Raw genomic sequence first — 24,886 nt, 5'->3', positions numbered from 1 at the left:
CATTTACTACTAATTACGAAGATATTAAGATTGAATTGGAATCTTGAGCGAACGAAGCTTCATGTCACACTAATATTATAAATGTGAAAGTTTGTTTCTTTGGATGTCCATCAATCATGCTGAAACTACTGAACGAAAGTACTTTTTGATGAAATTTTGTATACAGACAGGGTATGAGCTGACTTGGGTGATAGGATCCCGATTAAATGCTCCCTTAGGATAAAGCAAGTATCTTGATACCGGTCGGAGCCGGGACTAGCGTCTAGCTAGTAATAAATATAGCTTATGTACTAAATCTAACTATAATATAAATAACAGTTAAACAAACACCTAAAAATCAAATAAAATATCATAGTTCTATTTTATAAGCAACAAAATGCACTTTAGCCAAGTTGAAAGCAAGGCCAGAAGTCACCGCCTAAACCTAACCCAATGCTTCACCCAATAAAACAATTACTATTTTATCAACATAAAAATAGAATTAAATTTTAGTGCACTTTAATATTAAACTATAATGTAACGTTTAGTCTCACGCCTTTTAAAACACACATATTTTTAGCTCATAAGCATCATATAGTTCTTAGATACATTAAAATAAATAACTAATGGTTGGCTAACCTTCCAATCTTGGTCTTTTTCGCATCTATACTAAAATTGATATGTTGACAATATAATACAGAACACTGGTGTGCCTATTTACGAATTTACAATTTACCATCAACATTTGCCATTCAAGAAAACTGTTACCAGTGCTTAAATTTATATATTTTGGCGGTGGTTAACACTTAACTGGTGGCCCTAACACCCCTTTGTAGGTAGACCATCATAAAAACAATATTAGTTGCTAACATGTACATATTGAGTTAGTTTGCGAAATAATATTTGATCCAAGTAAAATCATTAAATCTACCATAATAACCAACATCATATAACCTATACTTAGGTCTTAGTATATAGTCTAAACCTCCTTCACAGGTTATGTCCCTCAGTCGCAACAAACATGGACGAATGTTGAAATATTGCGATACAAAATCCTTTGTGTTTTTAATTCCAACGTGCCAAATAGTGAACTGTTTCATGCACTATTTATAAAACAAAACATCCCAGGATGCGATCGCCCTCGATAAGAGCTGGCGTGAAATGAGATTAGCGGCCTTTCATTGTTCGTGCAATTACTGTGTGTTCGCGAGGTCCGAACCGGGGCTGATCAATGTATTTTATACATCTTTTGCTACCGCTTCGACCTTTGGCTAAGAAAGGTCGTTGGGTGAATAAAGATGCGATAATTGTAAGCTTGAAAGTGGTTTAGTTATAACAATATGTGTTTAAGAGGCAAATAGACATGAACTTTGTAAAATGTTTATTTGATACGTTTCTTGCCATTTTTATAATTCATATAATATACATATTAACATGTATGTATATTATATCGCAACTGGCATACAACACACATGCTAGGCATGCAATGAATTTAATTAATTTTAAACAGTTTTACAAACATTTTTGTACTTTAATGTTGTTGTTTTATGGCTAATCCTGTTTCGTATTCAATAATTGTACCACAGATAACATAATACTATACTTAATAGGTCTTACATTTCCGAGTATCGCATACTTCAGGGTGATAAAGTCTTTATACAACTGTACCACCGTTGCATCAATAAATTTGACTTTATTGCATAGATTTTCTTTGAACAATTTCAAATACCTGCATATAGCGAACTTTCTCAATCCAGTAACAAAGGCATTATAGGAAAGGACTATCGCCGAGCGCATCTGACTCCAAGCGAAAGTTCGAGTAAAAGCTACGCGTGACCTCCGCTTTCAGCTGTGTTTAGTATTGGGATTTATATGGCCCGGTGTTTCGTACTGGTTTATTATTGGTTTAAATCTATACAATTATTATTGCAAAGGTATATACCAAATATATGTTAAAAAGCTAATGTATTTTGCGTAAACCTGGAAGGAACCTGGGAGGTTAGCGTAACGTTTTAAAGCAGTAATGAGTCCAGTGTGGGAAAATAATGGCGTTTAAACATCACTAGCGCTGTCTCTTTCCCACACTGGAATTAATATTGCTTTAAGACGTCACGGTAATCCTCTTGTAATAAATGAATGATTATAACCAATACAATTTGCAAACAATGATGGGCAAACGATTGCTATTATATAATTTATGGGTACAATAACATTGAAACAGTTCGACCTTAGCTAGTGAAGGGTTAACAGCTTTATTAATCTATTTTTCAATAGTTAACACGTTTAGGAAGTTGAGAGTATATTGCATCATTGTTCTAGGCATCACCAATGTTTATTGTGTTCTCTGACCTTATCTTACTGATCTTAAATCGTTTAATGGGAGATTTTTTAAAAGGTTTCAGATATATCGTCGTATACAAATACCGAAGTGATAAGGTTTATTTTATAAGATTGTAAAGGAAACGTTGTGTTTGTATGTTTTTACACAGAAACCACAGAACTGATTTAAAAAACGTTTTTTTTCCATTAGAAAGCTGCATCTTCATTGTGACATAAAGTATATATACCATAGGCAAAGCCAGGGCGGACCGCTAGTTTTAGAGTCTAAACAAACCTGTATGAATATATAATATGTTGGAATCAATCAATGAATAAGAAATGTTTTTTTATTAATTTTTTTTTCTTGAATATTAAATTGTTTAAAAGTATATTTTTATAATATTGAATATGCGGAATGTGAGTTATTGACGTCGAGTCATCTCGAAATGTAAATAACAAGCAATATATTAAAGGTTATATCGCGCAATCCAAAAACATTGAACCTTGCACAAAATACAAAAAGAAAAATGAAACGTTAATATAATTTGAAACAGTTAAGCGAACGTTTAAGATTGCACACCCATTGTAGGCAACCTATTGTACAGGTTCAATCATTGCATGGCCTATACACCTAACTACTTGATATATTACCGGCAAGAAAATTATTCTTTAAACACTATTGCTTTAAAATTGCTGGTAAATCTTTTTATTATCATTCGACATAATCTGGTGTTGATGTGTAGTTCTTTAAGCTAACTTTTACTCCCTATTTGCTTCGTGTTTAAATAAAATAAATATATACGTACTTATACTTTTTCATACAAGTATTTATTTGTAACGTGGCGTTTAAAAGAAAGTATTAAAAAAAACAATAAATATTGAACTCATTAACACGTAATGGGGTACCTTGTTTTGTTTTTAATAATCACTAGTTACTTATGTCGATTTAAAATTTAACACAAAACAGTACAAGCCCTTTCTAATATAGCGTCTTTGACCTTTTTAAAATGGATTATATATTAAAATTAGATTGTTCAAGCTGACTTTATTACCCATCATATGATTTAGTAGATCCATCATGTTACAAAGGTCATTGTAATATTGATTTATTTTAGTCCTATAACACTGTAACATACACATTTCTGCTACGGCGGGTATCATCATTGGAATATTGCTGAAAAATAAAAGTATCGAATACTATGAAAATTTAATTTTAATAAATATAATGGTAAATATAAAAATGTATACTTTCAAAAACGTTTCCGAAGGAACTCTAGCTGAATGAATTATGTTTGAGTTCACATTTAACTAGCTCTTTGCCCCAACTTCGTCCGTGGTACATACATAGCCTATGTCACTCACTGAAGTTGCAGATTCTAATGGTGAAAGAATTTTTAAAATCGGTCGAGTAGTTTTTGAGTTTATGCATTACAAACAAACAAACAGAAATACAAATTCTTCCTCTTTATAATATTAGTGTAGATATACCTATCCTTGAATTTATATTGAATCTCTAAATTAAAAAACGATGACGATGCAATGACAAAAATTTAAATATAAATGTAATATAATGAATCATAAGTTGCCGTTAAAAAATACATGTAAAAAAGGGGTAATTAAATATCTATTAAAAGGAGAACATTCATAATACGACCAATACCAACCCACACTAACCAAACGTAGATTAACAGTCCAACCATGCAATTGGTTGATGATAGCTGATAAAACGCCACAATTGGATGTTATCAGGCGACCTGTTGCCGATTGAGCCGCGGCGTCACGAGTCTGGGAAACACTTTGTTGCAATTGTCTTGTAACCAGGAAGTGTAACGAGTTATTTCTGTTGAAATGCGATGGATGAAAAATGGGTTGGTGATGGGCAGTTATGTATCGACATCTAGCTTTCTATCGCCCGTGGTTTCGCCCGTAGTAAGTAATGAAAAGATAGACAGCCTTAATAGGATCTAATGTATGGAGCCTTTTATTTTTTAGTTTATTCTATAGTGAAAGCGTGTTTTTTGGTATTTTAATATACATTTTTTTATAGTGTTTATTTATATAACATTTGCTATTTATATTTGATCTAATATTCCAATATTAGATCAATAATTACCATTATTGCAATTCTTCAGGAGTTCTTTATATCGCTCCTCATCAGGATAACGAGATTAACTTGTTAAATTATCAAAATACGATAATTTCATCGATCGTCATCGATCCTTAATAAGCGTACAATTATGGATTAGATCTATCTGTTTAAATTTGGTAAAAATAAAGCCTAAACATTCATACATACAGATGAAAAAGAATCGTCTTTCAGCGCCAGATGTCTTAACGTCTGCTTCACCAATCGATTTTTTTTATTTCAAAGAAAGAAAAAAAAATTTAGTTTCATTGTCACACAACAACCTTAAAACTACTTAAAAATTAACATATTACTATGTTTAGCTTTCTGCGTTCATATTTAGATATTATTTTATTAGTCTACATTGGAAAAGAACAGGTTAGTGTGTGAGTGGACCTATATTTGTACACTAGCGCATTAACCAATTAGGCTGTCATTTAGGATATGTGTGAAAATTATTATAATAATGGCACTTTACCGTTAAATTACTGTCAAGTGAACTAACACCGACTAATATCTATTGGATAACCTTGAGCACCTGGAAAAAACGCAGGCCTCGACTTATATACGACTTATAACTATAAAAGAAGAAACCTAAATAGAATAATGAATTCGTTCAAAGTAGTAAATAATATCATGTCAAAAATAATTTTTTTTTATTCATTTGTTAAAAAAAAGATGGAGAGACACTAAGTACCCGTCCCCGTGGGATTTCCGGGACGAAAACTTTATTTTCACAAACCGTTTATTATTATTTTTTTTTTGTTTTAATGTTTATATAATTTAATCTTATGGTCTTATTTACCAACTTACATAATCAAGCTTTAAGTTGTGTTATTAGTAATTCTTCAAATTTTCGCAAAATAATATTCAGAAACACTCTGGAAATTATTTTATTGTACACGCATTAACCTAATAGATTTTAATACTTAATTATTAACAATGAAATATTAAAATTATCTGAAAACAATTAACATTATCTTTTTACATATTTAACATTCGCATCTTCGCTATTTCATTTTAAAATTACAAAATAACTTCCTCGAATTTTATAGCCATACTTTAAAGGTAAGAAAGTAATGTTTATATCACTTGCAAGTATAAAGTATCAAATTATTCAGTAGCTTTCTAGTAACTACTAGTTATGCGCTTGCGCCTCTCCACAAACGATTGATCTTTGCCATTTAATGAAATTGTTATGTGGCTTTCGCGTTATGCAAACGATTTTTAAGGTAAATGCTGGTTAGGTATTGATATAATCCCTGATACGTTATTTTTGTATTGTTTTGCAGATTTATCATACTAACTTATACGAATTGCCGGTATTTGTATAAAAAATTCTAGAATATATGCTCGAGGTTATACAATCTTTGTAAAGATACATTCTTTAATAAAATAACGACGCACGACATGAAATATACATTTCTTATATAGAATTTAGAACGTCATACAAGTCTATCATAGTAAATTTAATAAAAAAAAGCTAAAAAATCAAATCAAAAACGAATCTTAAAGAAACGGTTACATTTATATATATAAATAGATGAAGTAATAAAATCGTGTTAAAACAACCACGATTCCTTATAATTATTACAAAAGACTTCTAGAATTTAGCAACAAGCAAGAAGTAATCCAGAAGTCTTTTGGAGCACTTCTTTGAAATCATACCTAATTACACGTCTGCATTGATCTCTGACATTACATGAAGAAGCCTCGGTAATCTTGGGTGCTTTCGCTCTTATGTAAACAGAACTGATTCTATTTGCTCTTCGCTGATTCCATATATGCATGTAAATAATATTGTTCATTAACTCCGATTAAACGCGTGTTGCTTTAAAAAAGATACATGCGAAGATGAGGATACGGTAACAACGGAATAAGATTATTGTGATTGTTATAATGAAAAATTAAGTGCAATAGACATATTTTCAAATAAAATAACGTCATACAAAAGGAAACTGCATGAAGTACTTGTATAATTGAATAATTCTTGTATGTTTGCACACGCCGTAGAAATTGTTATATAATAATAACTACATTTAGTTAAAATATGAAACTCAATATCTATTTGTGTTTTATATTATGTATTACTCTTTGTAAATAATGACTATTTGTTTATGTAATAAATAAAATAAAAATAAATAAAATTATACATATAGCTATTTCTTTTCCGTCCACTCCTTCTTTGGGGTAGTCAATCCTTCCTTCATCCTTTTTCCTTAAAAAAAGGGCAGGGCATTAACCTCTGGCAGTAACCTCTGCGAATGTTCATGGGCGGTGGTGATCCCTTACCACTTACGAACCATCAGCTCAGTTGCCCGCTTATGGGATGAAAAAGTGAATAGTTAACACTTCATTAATAATGTAATGTACTTAATGATTAATTATAGAGCATATAATAACCAATGCTCAGCAAAAAGCATCACATAATGATAGATACTTCTTATTTTTTAATTAACTTCACTTCAAAATAACAAAACAGCTCGCATTATTCTCCTTCAGAAATAACATCAAAATGCTTACTAATTTGAGACAAAACCCGGAAATTAAATGCTTTTAAGTAAATAGTAACAGTTCACAGTAAAAACAACAAATGGTATCTAACAGTTAAAATTATAAAGATAATTATATACCGCGTTATGACAATTAATTGATTACTTTTTATTTGAAACAATTATAAATATCCACTCAACGCTATTTATCCATATACAAAATCATTCACGCCTATAATTTTATTTAGAAAGAATATTAGAAATTCACTAGGTACAGCAAAAGCGTGATTCTTAGTACACTATGTTTTTGACGATGTTTAAAAATCGTTAGGATGATAGGATTAGATAAATGATGTTAGCGATAGGATAGATACGGATAAAAAGCCATTTTGTATTACACGTCTACACTTAATATGTCTCTAAGTAGTTATACGCTTTGTATCATAATTATAAATACATTATTTATATAAATTTACTTACGATAAAAGGATTTCACACCAAAAATCGTGCTGCTTTTCGAAATTTCACTTTCCCGCGTAATTCTCAGTCACAATTATTTCGTGACACATCCCTTCCTCATCATACGATTTGCTAAAACGTGATAAACTAACATCAGGTGATCAGATACGGTGATCTCGTGTGAACAGCCTCAGATTTATCACCACGCGCGTGTCATGACTTGGAACTTTCATCTATCTGTGAGAGGAATCACTGGAATTTTGTGTTGTTATAAATATAATAATATTATATAAACTCGATTCTATAAAGGAGAAAAATAAGTTTAATTCAGTATTTATTTTTTTAAGTTTCAATTTTAAGTTTAGACATTGGTGGTATGGATAAGATGGTTACTTAGCGATGAGATCACCATTTATGATTGTGTTCTTTAGAAGTGCAATCAAGTAAAAATCAAATAAATAAATTTAATTAAAGCATTTATTTTATTTTAGTAAAAAGTAAGCTAGACATACGCATAATTTGCTCAAAATAACCCGCAGCGGACAACGTAATGAATGAATCTCGTTTTAAATCCGTCAAAATGACTAAATTAAACAAGATAAGGCACAATATAATAAAACATTATTACTTTAGTATTCACCGTTGTATCTGTTTTATCTAGTATAAATACGATGCTCCTAAGAGCTTACGTATAATACCTACACCTCTACAGTATTCACATCACTTTATTTGATTATATAAAATAAGAACAATTATAACGAAAATTGATAATACTGTTTAAACCAAAGTGATTCTAATTGAAATGAATTAAGTGAAATGTTATAAAAAATGTAATAAGTTTATTTTCTATGATATAAATGAGTATAAAATACTTTTTTTATTTTAGTAACGCCATTCGTTAATTTATTTTTATATTTCATATTTTATTTCTTTTTTTTCAGACAAATATGCGGTGGAGGGGGAGCGATACCAGAATGAGAACTATACACTCTCAAATCTTCCTCGTCGTACTTCTTACCATAGGTAATGTACTTCTACTATTAAATAATTACTTTTTACTAAATGGTCAGCTTCCCTGGGGGGAGGTGCCATTCTTTATTCTAAATGGGGTCTAAATCACACCAATTTCTTATCAAACACGAAAAGTTGTTCACGTTCACGTCAATTGGTAGACATACAGAGCTACCGAGAGGCAAATAAAAAATAGGGTCGAATTGAGAAGCTGAATCGTTTATAGTATGTCGGTTAAAAATTGTATATTAATTGTATTATCGCTACATAGTATAAACAAAGTCACTTTCTGTATCTGTCAGTATGTTTGCTTAAATCTTTAAAACTACGCACATATTTTGTGTTTTTTTTTGTTTTAGAGTATTTTAAGTGAAAGGTTAATATGTATAATAAGGTCTATTAAACTACCTACTCGGAATTTATCGCATGCTTATCCGCGGGCAAAAGCTAGATATAAACATAATTTAGTACTATATACAATGTAATTTCTTACAAAACCATACGAACACTCGTAAAACCAAACATACATAAACAATAGATATTTTGACAGTACAAACGAGCTGTAATAATCGTTATAACAAGCCGATATAAAGACGTCACAAAAGATTACACAAACACATTACATAAAATCCAACAATGGGTAAGCTTTCTATGGACTATTACGGGATGTTCTAACTTCTAGGAACAATATAGGCTGTCGAGAATGGCTAGATTTTGTTATACAATTACTCTCTTGTAGCTTAAAGACTAATGTATGAGATTGATGTATGACTCTATTAAACTCACATTGTTATAAGAGTTCAGTTCTTAACGAATGAACGTATTATAAAATAATGTTTGGTTTCATCTCTAGGACTTATAAATAAATAAATCGCTTTCGTGAGGGTTACACGCTTCTCTGTTAGATAGTTAGAACTAAATATTTTATTTTACTTCAGTTTTCAATATCCACTACTTAATCTATACGTATTAAATATAGTTAGTAATTAATTGTATTCGAAATTTATTCCATTTTCTCTGACGCACATTGACTTTCATAATATGCGACTGACATATAACAAATCACGACAATACATCGAAAACAATTGCCCAACATAACATCCAATAACTTCACAATGGTCAGGTCAGTCGCCAGATCAAAAGTTACGGTGAAAGTAAGATACAATCATCTCGCAAAAGGTAGATCACTGATTATCGTATCTTCGGTTATTAGATCTTCCCAGTAAAGTCTAACAAGGTTTCTAAATTATAACTTTGACGCAGAAAATTATACATGATAAAAGAAAGGCATAAAAATGTGTAGGTACCTAATGAAAAATAACTAGCGATTTCTAATATATAAAATTCTCGTGTCACAGTTTTCGTTGCCATACTCCTCCGAAACGGCTTGACCGAGTTTGACGAAATTTTTTAGAGTTTTTTTTAGATAAGAGTGAGGCACAACAACGTTTGCTGGGTCAGCTAGTTATTAATATAAAAGTGACTGTTTGTGACATTATCGCACGAACGAATTAAACAAATGATTTCGACGATATTTGGTGATAGAATAAGTAAGCAATAATCTCGAACGTTCAAAGCCATTTTTAAATAATTATAATATAAGTTTCAGTTACTGTAATATATATTTTAACTATAGAACACTTGAAGTGAAACTTACCTACCTGTGAGTACTATCATACCCCAGGTACTCTCGAAATTAAAAGATAAAAACTGTACTATGTTTTTAGCTTATATAAATAAATATGCATAAATTTTACTCATAAAACGAATTTGAACTACTTTTAAATCTAGATTGCAAAGATTGCATAACAATACCATAGACATTTCTTTATTTAATTTTAAACATTATTTTGCCATCTAAGCATCTGTGGATTGTGGACTCAATTTTAACAGAGCTTTCAGTGCGTTTTGCATAAAAGAACAACAAACAATCTATTCAAATATATGTTATATAACCCAACAAACTTAAAAGTAGTTGCCTATCTCAATAAATTTGAATTTTTAACGCCCATGCATTTAATATTCAGATTATATCATACTGTTTACATGCGATTTGAATCGCTTTGTCTGTCCATTGATTGTTACCGTATAATAGGCATCGATTGTTAGATCCGGTTTGTATGATAGTCAGTAATGTCAACAATTGTATAATTTATTATGTAAACGGTATAATATCTTTAAGGTTAAGTGTAATGGATATCGCATTTTGCTAGCATCCTGAACGCTGTAGTGGATTAGAGGATTTTTTATTTTTTATAAGTCTATGTTTAATAGGGCAACATCATGTCCTATATAGAGGCGATGGTAAAAAGATCGAAATATTTCTAATTTTCAATAGTATCTATCTACTACTTAACTATCAAAATAAAATCCATATTGATACATATGAATTATTACTAACATTGAATGCAGGCTACATAATATTTTTCGTATTATTTATATTCAAATAATAAATACTTACATTAAAAAGAAATTCAACCGACTTTATCAATTGGTGGATTATGGTATAAACCTTCATAGGAGGCCTGTGTCCCAGCAATGGGAAAATATTAAGCTGATGATGATGATGACTTCCCGTCCGTGGTCCCATTTAATTGTGGTCAAATGTGGTTAATTGTTGAATTGGTTAAGGTTCAGGTCATAAAAAACAACACTACAATTTTAACTGAGAAATTATATATTTACCCATGTTAAAATTACTAACAACTACACTTAAAGTATACCTACTGTAGAAGACTGTTTGCAAAAACAGGGGTCAAATGTCGATACAAATCATAGCTGGGTGTTGACAGAGGTCGCTAGGGGCAACCGTTTTACTTTCAGAGCACGAGGTGTCATGTTTAAATAAATTGTACACGATTTCTTATTAAGCACATAGTTATATGTATTTACAAACAGTTGTGCTAGCCAAACTCGCGAATAAAATAAATATAAAATGTTTATTAAACTTACATAAACAAGTTTGAATGTAATCTACGAATGAAGATTTATATAAATTTTCTTTACTTGTTTGTATGCAGATTGAATAACTACGTGTATGCTACTACTATTTCTACTCATAATATTTATTTATATCCTACTTTTGTGATCTAAATAAAATGAATAACTTATAAAATAGAGCTATATAGGAAAGCTAGTTAATTAACTAAGAATTATTTCAATTAATTTTGATCAATTTTAAATAGGTTTAATAGGGTAAAAAATTGTTTATTTCATTAAACTTAGTTATTGTTAAAACAAACGTTTCTATTTCAGTGTCACTAGGCGTTTGCGATGGTTCGCGTAGAGCACAACGGCGAAAAGTAAGTTTTTAATACACGATACTCCAATTATTACTATCCGTAATGGATATCCGTAATAGGAAGGATATGATTACATGTGTTTGGAAATAAATGTTTCATAAATAACTAACATACAAAACTTTTGCTTTGCTCTGCTTTTGAAGAAATTCTAATTAAGAAGCATGTTTGAGTTATTGTTCCAACAAGCAATTCACTGTAACTCAATATTTAACGTACATTATATTTTATTGGTATATATCATATGCACTGTTTATAACTATTATTTCACAGTTTTTCCTCTTGCTCTTTCCAGGACTCAAATCCCAATCTTTACATCCCGGCGCCCAGCGCAGAGTCAATCCAGGCGCTCGCTGAGGCGATGGGCGCGGCTGGCTTTGAAAGCTACACGGAAGGCAAGGCACTGGTAAAACGCCTGATACCGGCGGACAGCCAACCTGATCTAGATGTTGTTGAACATCAAGGTAATATAATAATAATGTGGTCTCCTTTCGTAGTCCTTCAGTTATATTGTTTATTGGTATAATAATGAATATTCCCTTTGTCCTAGTTCGGAAGACAGTAATGTTTCGCACCAAATTATTTGAAATTGTTTATAAACGCTTTTTTTTAAATGCGTTGGCTACAGGGAAATATTTTTTCATTGAGAGTGTCTTGTGTGATCAGAGAAAAAATATAACTGTTTTTATAGTAAGCAAATATGCACACAAAGTACATTATTCCATCACTTATAGAGTGCAATGAGACGGAAGAGAAGATTACGCAATTTTATAAACAAGAAAAGTATAAAAAGTCACAAGAAATAATTAATTTTGCATTTATCACCAGTTTGTTTACAGTTTTAATGCCATCTTACTAAACCTTCTGTAGATGAGTTTTAATAATAGTTATGTTACGTGGAGATTCTCATAGATTGCGCATTATGATTTACGAGTTATGACATATAGGAAAATGCGAATATAATTAAAACTTTATTATTGAAAAAAGTTCGTTAAATGTGTCGCAGAAACTTAACAATCCATTGTACTGAATTTCCGTATCATAAATTGATTATTCATAAGTACTTATAAAAGTTAACATGATTGAAAAAGTTCTATGTGTGTATCATAAAATGGTTGCCGTTATGACTCATTCTCATAATATATTAAGTAATCATCTATATTATATAATAATAGTAGATGCACGCCGGCTCCGCCCGGGTAGTCTTTTATCGTAATTGAAATCTATATATATAAAATTCTCGTGTCACAGTTTTCGTTGCCAAACTCCTCCGAAACGGCTTGACCGATTCCTCTGAAATTTGGTGAGCATATTGGGTAGGTCTGAGAATCGGCCAACATCTATTTTTTATCCCGATATTCCTACGGGATACGGACTTACGCGGGTGAAACCGCGGGGCGCAGCTAGTAATATATAAAATATCCCATCTTTTAAGCTGGATCAAACACATTGTGTGCAAAGTAAATTAAAATCGGTTGAGTATGTGATACATAATTAATATATACTAAGGATAGAACTGAAGCCGAGTGTTTTTGTTTGAACGCGCTATACTCAGGAAGTACGGGACCGATTTCAAAAATAATTGCACCGTTGGATATGTACGTGATCACTAATTGTTATGGGCTATTTATGAATCACGGGCAACGGAATTTGGCCACTACTATTACATAAATCTTTTTTGTAGATTATTGATAGGTCTCGCCGTTTATTATTTTACATCGTTATAAGAAAAAAACAGGGACGTTTCCAATTTGATCCTTTACAGTTTGGCGGCCTATTGAAAAGTATAGATAATATTACGCATCCATTCCATACGACATGGTCTTGCTCTTATATTTTACAGTTTATACAATCAAATCAATCTTGTATTTCTATACGTCCAGTAGTATTCCTACTAATATTATAAACGCGGAAGTTGGAAAGTTTGGATGGATGGATCTGGTATGGATGTTTCTTACTCTTAAACGCGAAAACAACTTATCGTATCTGTATAAAATTAGGTACAGAGATAGATTAAATTCTGGATTAACACATGGGCTACTTTTCACCTGGATACCACGCGAGTGACGCCGCAGGTTGCTAGTAGTTAACTATTGAAATACATTTGATTAAACATTTTAAAAATCCTACCCAATAATTCTTACAGGAGTCATAGGCAGGGCGGGTGTTGACTTCCCTGCTCTCCCCAACATCCCAAATACAGGATTTAATTGCAAGAATGTACCTACAGGATATTACGCGGACTTGGAGACTGACTGCCAGGTAAGTTCCGATGATTTAACTTAGTCGTAATGAAGCATTAAACTGGATTGCAGATTTCACATACAGTATCATTTCCATTGCAGGTTTTTCATATCTGTGACACTTCCCGCAAGATTTCATTCCTCTGTCCAAACGGCACCATCTTCAGCCAGTCGCACCTTATATGTGACTGGTGGTTCAAGGTGGACTGCGCTTCCTCCCCAGCTCTCTACGAATCCAGCGTCGAATATTACTCCAACGAACAGAAGAAGTCACAGAAAATCACAAAGAGCCTCAGCAAAAACTCTGATTTGCAGCAGATTGGTATAGACACCAATACCCGCCCGGAATCTAGACGACCAACCGTTATTACACCGAGCACCACTGAAAGGTATCGACAGCGGCAGCGATTCCAAAACGACGCACATGTAACGACACAAAAACCTACACCAAGAAGTTATCAAGCATTATTCAATATTAACCCAACGCAGCGTGTTCAAGCGCCAGCTGGTTTCGAAAAGAGGCGGAATCTAGTCCAACTGATATCTAACAGCTTTGGAAATGTTAAAACTACCCTGCCTACATACTATGATATTCCTACGCGAAGGACGACCGCTCCCGCAGGAGATTATAACAGCATAAAAGAAATGCAGGAAGCTGCGGAGACTGCATCATTCGCCCAAAACCAAAATCGGCAATTCCTTCAAAACTATAACAACAAAAATTTCCGTCCCTATCCCGTTTACAATCCGAACCTACCACCTAAATCCTCAAAAAACAAAAACAATCCCTCTCTAACGACGCTCTATGACATAAAACCTCAACCTATTTTGCCGTACACACAAGAAGCTACAACGAAAAGACAAACATTACTACCTTATACAAAGAGTTATGTTAGTATAATTAATGAAAAACGTGAGCCCTACACACGGCCTGGAGTCTCATTACTTAAAAATTTCCTCGACAAAGAAAGGAACAGAACATATTCAGAAACAACACAGAAATTTGTAGAGGCTACTACAAAAGCAGTCGAACAAGATATATTCAAGGTATCAAGCACTGTTAAAGTGCCTGATAATGTTTTCGAATCATCAACAAAAATTCCTCATACAACTAGGGGTGACAGAATAACTGAGACGGCATCCACAAATATATTCGAAACATTTTCAACCGGTGTAGATGTTCAATCAACAACGGAGCCAACGTATCAAGAACGTAAGCAAAGAGTGTTGAAGAAAATTAATTTCGATTCATTCAGACAAACCGAACCTTCACTTCAGACGACGATTACTGAAAAATATTACGGAGATCAACCAAATCGACCTGGTTTAGTTGTCCCTCCATCTTTAACACCTAAGACTCTTCATTCACTAGCCATTTATTATGCTACGGCCATGGATAATCTCCAAACTTCACCACCACGCGACAACAAAGAAGCAACAACAACTACTGATGACTTGGGACAAACTGTAGATGAACTACCAAACTTGTTTAGTCGTCAAACAATAAATAAATATAGCAGCTTGTTTGGCAATGGGGCTAATAATGCAGAGCTATTAGAAGAAATAAAATTAGATCCCAATGGAACATACAACGAGTTAGCAGAAGATTTATCGATTCAAATGAGTCAGACTCCGTTAGCGACTTCACCTCAAATTAGAGAACTTGCACAAGTTTTCACCCATGCGCTTTCTGCGTACCTACAAGATCCCGTTCAATTTAGAAAAGTGCTTTCTGATATCCGACCAACTCCACCTTCGTTTGGTGATATGTTAACAGCTACAGACGATTCATTCAATACAGAACCAACAACAACAATCAATGAAGATGACGATGAAATTTTAGGATTTTCAGATGACCATAAACTAAGAGAACCCAATAATTCGTTTAGAGACGCAAAAGCTTTAAAACTGGCTACAGATTATGCATTCGATACAACAACAACTACAAGGCCGACTACTACGGACATACCGTCAACTGTGTATGTACCAACAACTCCTAGAAATCCATTTAAATGTTGTGGAAGAATTTCCGCTTCATACACTACAGCGCCTACACCTACAATCCCCTACTACTTCACGACCACCCCGCCTTCAAGATTGAATAAATTCTCCAACAGTCCAAACGATGATGAAACAACAGGGGATAGTTATACTTTACCGCAATATGGTGGTTTGCAAAATAATACATATAGACCATATGGCAGCGAATGGTTCCCTTCAAGCGCTAAACTTATAAACGATTATACAGAAGTTACAAATCTTCCTACAGCCTGGGATGACGATGTATCTGACTCAACCCTCCAACCGATCACTAACTCGCATCAATCATTTGAAAGCAAAAAGATTAGAACAACCACATCACTGCCCGAACCTTCTCCTACCTTTTTCCCAGACAATGATAGTGTAGAACTAGAAAATGAGGAAGAATTACAAAGGGCTCACAGTCAATCGTTTGTAGCGCCGCAGAGTAATACTCTAAGACAAGGCAAACAAATAAACATTCATGATAAGAATCTTCCAAAGAAACCCTCTACTGATTTAGAAGCTCCAACATACCCTGACATTGACACGACGACGTTGAAAATTTCAACACAATCTTACACTACGACGGTCAAAGATCAACCTGAAGAATATACAACTCCCACACCGATATCTAGCAGTATATTTACATCGCCTGACACTGAAAAAACAACATACGAGTTCCAATGGCCAACAACTTTTGAAAATTGGCAAAGCACAATAATCGACCCAATTACTTTAAACGATGGACTCAGTGCAACTAGTGGCGATGAGAGCCTGTCGAAATTAGTTCAACAGACTAACAACCTAGCAACGACTACAAACGCTCCGCCAACAACTTATTACTCAACGACAGAACAAGCACAACCGTCAACCATATATTATGAAGTAACGACATTAAATGATATACAAAACAATCGAGCAGGAAAGGCCTTAAGAGAACCAACATCAACAGAAGTATCACAAGACATAACAACGATCGCTGATACGGTCGTGGAAAAAGCAAAAGAAATCATGGGCGGTATGAACTCAACAACGACCCAAAAACTAATGAACGTTATGAAGAAAACAAAATCAAAAACTGTTAAACGTTTAATCCTCTTATTAGTACAAACTTGTGACGATGATCACAATTCCACAGCAGAGGCATCCAAAAAGGCATTGTTAGAAGCTCTTATGGCAGTTTCACAGAAAGATATGGAAGATATCGCGAAAGAAGAACTAGCAACTGAAACGACAATTCCTGATATTGACTACATACAATCGACACATTATAGAAGAAGTGACAGGATACCCGTAGAAAGCCGACGTGGAAAAAGTTTAAACACTGACGCTACAGCGGTCAATTCTCTTTCAAACCCAACAACACAAACATCAGAAACAGAGGAGACTGAGCTCACAACGACAAGTACGGTCACGACTACATTTCCAAGTAGACGCGGAGCTAGAAAGTTCCAAACAAAAGCACCAGAAGAAACTACGACGACCACAACCATAGCAGATAAACCAATCGCAGAAGCGAGAGTTGCTGTTCAAGAAAAAACCCAATCTGATACACGAGCGATCGAATTATTAAGGTCTCTTTACTCAATAGCAGCGAAATTTGGCTAGAGGCCTCCAAACGTTACCTAAGTTTTAAGATGTAATGTTCATGGTCTAGATTATGAATGACGTTGAAATCTATGCTCGCATTAAGATCCTACTTTATTTCCTGTAAATGTGATTCATTGTAGATAACCATTTATTTTGTAAGATAATAAAATTGTACTTTAAGGTTAAACATACGCCTTAGTTTAAATTAAACTTAATTTATTGTGTTTTGTTAATTTTAACGTTTGACTTGCCGACTAGTATTTAATTTAATTAAGCCTTAGACGAATTCTGAAGTTACCTACATTTTACTTTACTCTAACACTGCCAACTGTAGTATAAATTTAAATGTATAGTAACGTAAGACTATTTTGTAATAAATATTTTTATATTAACATGCTTTATTTTCTTTTACCCATTGTCCAATTCCATACAATAAAATATGCTGTACCGAAATTAATGCTGTATTTATTTAAACTAGTACACATCGTATTGGGATGTCGATTTTTGGCATCAAATGTACCATAGGCTACGCCGGGACAAAAAGCTAGTGGTCGCGCCAATATATTAATTTCGATATTAAGCGGACTGTAAAACATAATCTACGTGGTGTAGCGAAAAAGGGAAAGACGGGAACACACGGCACTTACCTCGTCCGAGGGAGTAGTGTCCAAGCAAGCACGCGGCACAGCATCACGCGGTCAAGGGTCCTCCAGCTCGGGCCAGGTAGACCAGATCCAGTCCTTCACTCCACACACACTCACGCGGCGGTTCAGCGCGACCAAATGGGAAGGGGGGTTACACTAGCACAATGCCTGAGATATCTAGAGAACCTCGTGGAGGTTTTCCGGCGGTTATTGAGATCCGATCGTCACGGAAGATCGATGCAGACTGTGTGACGTATATGCGTCACTACGTCCAGTAGGGACGTTGAGAGTGCTTTAAAAGCGTGCGGTGATTGGTTGTGCTCGCATGTAAGGAGGGTAGTTGGATTACACCACAAAATAATAAATATTTGATTTTAATTCACTATTTTAATAATATTGGCGTTTAGAAATTAAAAACTTTTTAACGGATTTTAAACGCGATTTATTCATTATATTATTAACCCGACGTTTCGAACACTTTACAGCGAGCGTGGTCACGGGGAGACTGAGATGTTATATGTCTTGAAGGTCATACAAAAATTGTTGTTTGTGAACTACCTCCACCTATTTCGCCGCAGTTGGTATGTGGAGTATTTTTCTGGATGTTGGCAGTATTGGCTGATAGTGTCTTCTGGTCTTTTGGTATGTCTGTATGTTTGGTATAAAGTTTTTAATTTCTAAATGTATAATACTCGCGTAAAATCAAACACAAGAAAATACAATATTGGCGTTACCATATCGCAATGAATAAAAAAGACACTTGTTTCAAACATTTATTCACTACTTGGATACAGTGAGTTTGTTCTTTTTGTTGATTTTATTCATATATTTCTCCACATCCTGGTCAGTGACCTTGTGCCCAGCTTTGAAGTAACTCTTGACCCTTCGCTTCTTCTTCATCATGACCCTCGAGGCCGCAAGCACCCCTCGCCTTTGGAGGGACTCGAAACGCTCCCGGAGAAGATTTTCTGAAAACATGGATGATTATTAGAAAATTGAGTATTTTGCTGAAAACTTTGTCCAGTAAAATAACAATTCACCATAAAAGGTAGGTTTTCTAATCTGGTCGTTAGGTCAATTTATTAAATTTTTTTATACCATCTGGAGACATGGTAACAAACAATCAAAAACATTTCATTCGATTTTATGTAGATTCTGCATTATTTTTAATAACGAATTACTAAAAGAGAAATCTGTTTATAATACAAGCAATTGCAATTGTTTGAGTAATTGAAAATCACTTAATCATTTCCTTTTCCTTTTTCTTTACTATTATATTAACCGTGCCCGCACTACCCAAACAGGCATTTATCGTAATTGGAACAATATAAAATATCTAATCTTTTAAATTGGATCAAACTGCATATGATGAGCAAATTTGATTAAAATCGGTTGAGTAGTTTAGGAGACCATCGCGGACATAAAATGTGACACATAATTTACATATATTAAGATAAAACTTACTGCTAGCAGACAGTGTCCGCAAATCTCCAGACAATTCTTCTGGCGGCACAAATTCTGGCTCTTTAAGCGGGGCCTTGTGCGCGTTGAGTTCGGGCAACGCTGTTTCTGCCAACTCCTTCTTCTTCATCTCTTTTTTCTTTCTCTCTGCTTCGAGCAGCTTCTCCTTTTTCGTTATGGACGCTTGGAGTTTGCGTAACCTGGGTGAATATTAAAGTTATAAGACCGGTTTGATTAGAAAGTAGACATATTTTGGTAGAAATGTTACTTAATGGTTATTGATTTTACAATTCAGAAATTAGGAAAAAAAACATTCGATTGTTTTTCCAATTTTTGTGAAGTTTCTTTTATAAACATTTCTATATTTTTGTGCTATTCGAAAGACATATCTAAGTTTTGATGTGAAACATCTGCAGCGGCACGTAAAACAGATTTATATACTAAATGATAGTGTATAATATATACAGTCTATATGCAGTAGTGTGTACGGTGTAATATTTTATTTTATCATTATGACATATTTCCTATCACAGTCTATTCTTTGCATATTAATTTTATAAAATAATGTCGATGTGTCATATCTGCCAGGCGTCCCGTGACGGACGGCTCACATATTTTTTTTATCTACTTTCTATACATACTCTGCGGTATCTCTTCTTTATCTCCCTGAGAGAAGAGAAACTAACAAGCCGTATGACTTCTTTTTCTACTCTACATTCTACAAACACTTTCACATTCTTTCTCTTACACACCAATTCAAGAGTATCACTCACTTGTACAAATCGGTGATCTTCTTCTTATCGATCTTCTCACGTTTCTTCCTCTCCTTCTCCTCTATCATCTCCCTCTGCTTCCTCCTCGCCTTGTGGTCCTTCTTCTTGTTCTGTACGGGCGGGTTGATGGCGCGATATTCGCCGTCACTACCTGACTGTTCGTCTGTCTGCGGGTTGTGCGGCTGCGGCAGGCCTACGCTCATCTCTTCTATCCATTGATTCTGAAAAAAAAGCACGGTATCATGATGGGGGGGCTTTAAATAATGTATGTGAAAATCTTTTATGCACAATACAATAAATACTATTAACTTTTTTTAACCATAAAATTTATATATTTAGAGATTTTTTTTTATAATTTTGCACGAAAAAACCGATTAGCTTTTAGATATTTCTTTAAAAGATTTAACTTAAAAAAGTATAATAATTATTTATAATAATTTATTCTTTCATCATATTGTCATAAAACAAGTTGAATTGGGAACACCCTTTGTTTTTGGTCGGTCAAAATATAGTACACAAAGAAAATAATATAAAGACGCTATAATTTACTAGGAAGTCATTATTTCGTTTATATTAAATGGACATGTCATAATGATTAGTAATGTACAATTAGTACTAACCTCCTTAGACTGGGCTGTAACCTTTCTGAACATCTTGTTGGTGACTCGCAGGAGATGAGCTTCCTTCTTCATCATTTTCTCCTCATGCTTGACAACTTGTTGCAGCAAATCTTGGTGTTCCTGATGAGAATGAATACAGACATATCATTGCCCATGACTCGAAATCAGAATAGTTCTTTTTAACATTTTTAAAGAAGACCTTGTATGAGATTGTTATATTATAATTGATAGACACAAAAAAACAAGTCTTAAAAAGGTATAAAAAATATGAAGTAAATAAATGATAGAATTATTCAAAATGAAACAAACTATTCACAAAATTTTGTTTATCTTACATATTTCCACAATACATAGCAGAATTTCTATTGCAAAGTTTTACAAAATCTTAGATTGTGAAAAAAATTTACATCTATTACGATAAGGTAAAATATTCTTTAATACAAAACTCACCTGGAATGATGGATTATAACTGACACCTGGGTGCGGAGGCTCTACAGCCATTCTAGACACTACCATCTTCGGCGGTGGGGGCTTCGCCCTCAAACGCTGTGTTGTGTGAACATTGTGCAGTTGAGCCTCTGGAGATATGAACTCTTCACACAGGGTCGCAGGTATACCTTTTGCTTCTACTGTAAAAAGTTTATTGAAGAATGTTATACAACTTATCATACACACACCAAAGAACATAAGCAGTCACATTGGAAAACTAAATTCGATTAAATAAAAACAGTTCATATAGCTGAAAATGTTCAACTAAATAATAAAAATACAGCGGATTTCAGATAGACCCAATTAAGATAAACGGAAGGTTTTTAGAAACACTATCAGATAAATGAAAAGTTTTTAAAAATACTACACACTATAGTATTTAGGAACACTACAGGAAAAATTTTACAGTTCAAATTAAGATTTCTTTTAAACATGAAATTCAAGGAAATGTGAAACAGTTAAAAATGACAAATCATCATGACATGTATTTATATATCAATTTATTTATCAAATATATTTTTTCCGAACCCAATGCACATTGAGTTTCAAATTTGAATTACTAACAATACAAGTTCCAACAAGATCCTGGAGTGGTTAAATTAGGTCAACTCTTAAATGAACTCAAATTGTGACAAACATACAATTAATATGAACAACTTACAATCAGCACTCCACAAGTTCTTATCGAACGTTTGCCTGATAACTTTAGACTTCCTCTTCTTTTCCCTTGCAATTCTGATGTTTTTCTTTGTCAGTTCAATTTGTTTCTGCAACACGCCCTTTTCGATTTTCCTTTTTGTTGTTAGTTTTGACAAATCTGATGGCTTCGAGCCTGTAGCTTTAACAGTGTTCCTTTTTTTGTTTGGATCTTCTACCTAAAAAAAATTGAATTTAATTTGTTAATATATAAAGATAAAGCTTATAAATTGTGAAGTGTATCGGCTAGCTTTATATAAAGTAACACAAATATAACACTATAATACATATAACACTATAATAAGAATACCCTTATCAATTATAACTAAACATCATAAAATCTTTAATGAAATAGAAGTGATTACTAATAGAGTAGGCTTTTGAACACCTATATTGGCCATTAAAATATGGCTACAGACTCTTCATATTGAAACAAAAAACTTTAACAGTTAATCTTCATATGTATTATACCCATATTCATATTAAAAGTCTACACTAGAAAGTGGCAAAAAGGTATGTGTGTATATGTATTGAGTATTTACCTTAGAAGACGGGAGTAGTATTTGAAAACATCGTGGGGTTTCATTCAATTTAGCTCTTTTTTGCTCTTTAGCAGATAACGGTTTCACATCTGGTTTCTCCTCTTCCTTTCCTTCGCCAACAGTATCCAACATAAATATCTCCTCATCTTTTTTTGTATCAAAATGCCTGAAATTGCAAGGAAGAGATAAATATACAAGACTTAAAAATATACACGTAACAATAAAAATCATAACACAACATAACCTAACCCCAATCTTTCTTCTAATCTTTGATCCTCTAAGAAATCTTCTACATCGCGGATATCACTATGTTTACGCCAAGCTGCTTTATTCTTTTTCGATACACGCTTCTTTTTCTTCTCGACAATCATTTTTAATTAATTTTATAAAATATCACATGGACAACACACAGTACAATTGACAATATATAAGTGAAGGAAATTGTCACCTGTCACTGTCAATGTCCTACAAATATATTTTATAGATAATATAAGATCATAAGTAAATGTTTATTGAATTATTTGTTGTCAAATTAGGCTAGTAATCATCCATACATTTTACGGTTTAATAACAATTATGTAATCATAATAACATTCTAGTAATATTCCATACTTTTTACGGTTTAATAACAGTTATGTAATCATAATAACATTTATTTATACTAGTCGATATCTACATCACAATAAAAATGCAACAATTTCCGGTTAGATTTCAAACTTCACATCAATAGGTTTACACAATTTAAAGCTTCTAACCAAAGCACGCAATGCGACAAGAAAGCGAGTGAGAGAGAAAGCAAGAGAAGTGAGTGGGGGAGCCGGAGGCCCATATACTTTTCCTTACCATTTCCATTCCTTTCCTTTAATCCTTTCTTAACCTTTTTCCAGGTGAAAGTTGGCAATCCCTTTGTAGAGGCGTAAGGTCTTCAATTGACCTAATTCCTCTCCAAATGTTCCTCGGCGGTGCGCATCATGGGCGCACCATCAGGCGACCCACTAGCTCCATTGCCGACTAAGATATAAAATAAAAAAGTTTATTTTACATTAGTAATCAAACACAAGAAAATACATAAATGGGTAATTTTCCGACAAATACAAATTGCTTTTTAAATTCACCTTAATACTATCTACATAGCACATATTATATCATAATAACAGGTCATCAGCATCATCAGACCGTACTTGTGTAGGACAAGTAGGGTCTGATGATGCTGATGACCTGTTATTATGATATACAAGACACGCGGATCCAAAGGCAGATATATCGATAGTCCGATGTGATGACACCGACTATCGGATGTGAAGTTTTGATTCTTTGATATGCCGGTTCTTCACAATGTTTTCCTTCGCCGTTTCAAGTAGTGATGAGGTATATAATGCGCAGACAAATTGAAAAATCAATTTATTTTTTGCACGCTCGCCTGGTCTCGAACCCCCGATATTTCGATTTACGACCGAGGTACTTATCAATGAGCCACCATTGCTCTTACACAGTCAATATGTATAAATCAAAGGTATTGACTGACACAGTGATCTATTAACGCACAGCCCCAACCCCTAGACAGATCGGGCTGAAATTTGGCATGCATATGTAATGACGTATACATCTACTAAGAAAGGATTTTGATAAATTCAACCCCCAATGGGATAAATTAGGGCATGAAAGTTTGTACCATAATAATTTATTGTGTCTGCGCGTGTGAGCAACAGCTAGTCAACAATAAAATCATAAAGAAAATGACTTCAACAGGAATCGAACTTGTAACCGTGCTTACGGAACATCAGTTTCATAAAGTTGGTTACAAGTTGATCAACACAGCACGTGACGATATTGCACTGTTCACTTACAATTACTTAGCACCGTAACTTGAAGCCTAAGAGATGGCGAATTTTGTAGTTTAGTATTTAAGTAAAAAGTTTCGTTCTAATTATGGGTTGGGGTTTGAGAAAAGAGGTAGATATATGTTCTATATTTTACTGGAAAAACGACAAGAAACGTGTATTATTAAAATTTATATTGACCTAGGGTCTGTAGTATATTTATGATGATTAAGTATTTTTTTAATTTCATTTCTTTTTATAAAATAGATACTCAGTGTATCACCCCATGATTACCAAACAAC

The 24,886-nt window shown here is 33.4% G+C and overlaps 2 protein-coding genes across 2 annotated transcripts in view; one reads left to right on the top strand and one right to left on the bottom strand.

Annotated features, from left to right (window-relative positions):
• LOC119828951 (mucin-17) overlaps nucleotides 1–17,900 on the top strand; it is a 40,631-nt gene extending 22,731 nt beyond the window's left edge. The window contains exons 3-7 of the mRNA XM_038351282.1: nucleotides 8,316–8,397; nucleotides 11,641–11,687; nucleotides 11,980–12,148; nucleotides 13,831–13,946; nucleotides 14,030–17,900. Of these exons, the coding sequence (XP_038207210.1) occupies nucleotides 8,322–8,397; nucleotides 11,641–11,687; nucleotides 11,980–12,148; nucleotides 13,831–13,946; nucleotides 14,030–17,557 (3,936 nt within the window). The 5' untranslated portion in view covers nucleotides 8,316–8,321 and the 3' untranslated portion in view covers nucleotides 17,558–17,900. The remainder of the gene's footprint in view (nucleotides 1–8,315; nucleotides 8,398–11,640; nucleotides 11,688–11,979; nucleotides 12,149–13,830; nucleotides 13,947–14,029) is intronic.
• Nucleotides 17,901–18,942: 1,042 nt separating this feature from the next.
• On the bottom strand, nucleotides 18,943–23,220 carry LOC119828952 (ribosome biogenesis protein NOP53). The gene is made up of 8 exons (XM_038351283.1): nucleotides 23,014–23,220; nucleotides 22,765–22,930; nucleotides 22,188–22,401; nucleotides 21,488–21,666; nucleotides 21,038–21,157; nucleotides 20,418–20,638; nucleotides 19,648–19,844; nucleotides 18,943–19,151 (listed from the first exon to the last, which is right to left on the bottom strand). Exons 1-8 carry the CDS (start codon nucleotides 23,133–23,135, stop codon nucleotides 18,964–18,966), a joined length of 1,407 nt encoding a protein of 468 aa, XP_038207211.1. The 5' UTR covers nucleotides 23,136–23,220; the 3' UTR covers nucleotides 18,943–18,963.
• Nucleotides 23,221–24,886: the final 1,666 nt, after the last annotated feature.

This window comes from Zerene cesonia, chromosome 9 (assembly GCF_012273895.1).
Source record: "Zerene cesonia ecotype Mississippi chromosome 9, Zerene_cesonia_1.1, whole genome shotgun sequence".
Classification (NCBI taxonomy): domain Eukaryota; kingdom Metazoa; phylum Arthropoda; class Insecta; order Lepidoptera; family Pieridae; genus Zerene; species Zerene cesonia.
Note: the sequence above shows the minus strand (reverse complement) of the source record. Positions and strands in the feature narration are given on the sequence as shown.

What these genes read in the sequence shown, in the direction of transcription:
- LOC119828952 (XM_038351283.1), bottom strand. Translation starts at nt 23,135, where the DNA reads ATGATTGTCGAGAAGAAAAAGAAGCGTGTATCGAAAAAGAATAAAGCA. An exon ending in AGATTAGAAGAAAGATTGGG is followed by an intron (nt 22,931 to 23,013) that starts GTTAGGTTATGT and finishes TTGCAATTTCAG; the next exon opens with GCATTTTGATACAAAAAAAG. An exon ending in GTTATAATCCATCATTCCAG is followed by an intron (nt 21,158 to 21,487) that starts GTGAGTTTTGTA and finishes CATTCTCATCAG; the next exon opens with GAACACCAAGATTTGCTGCA.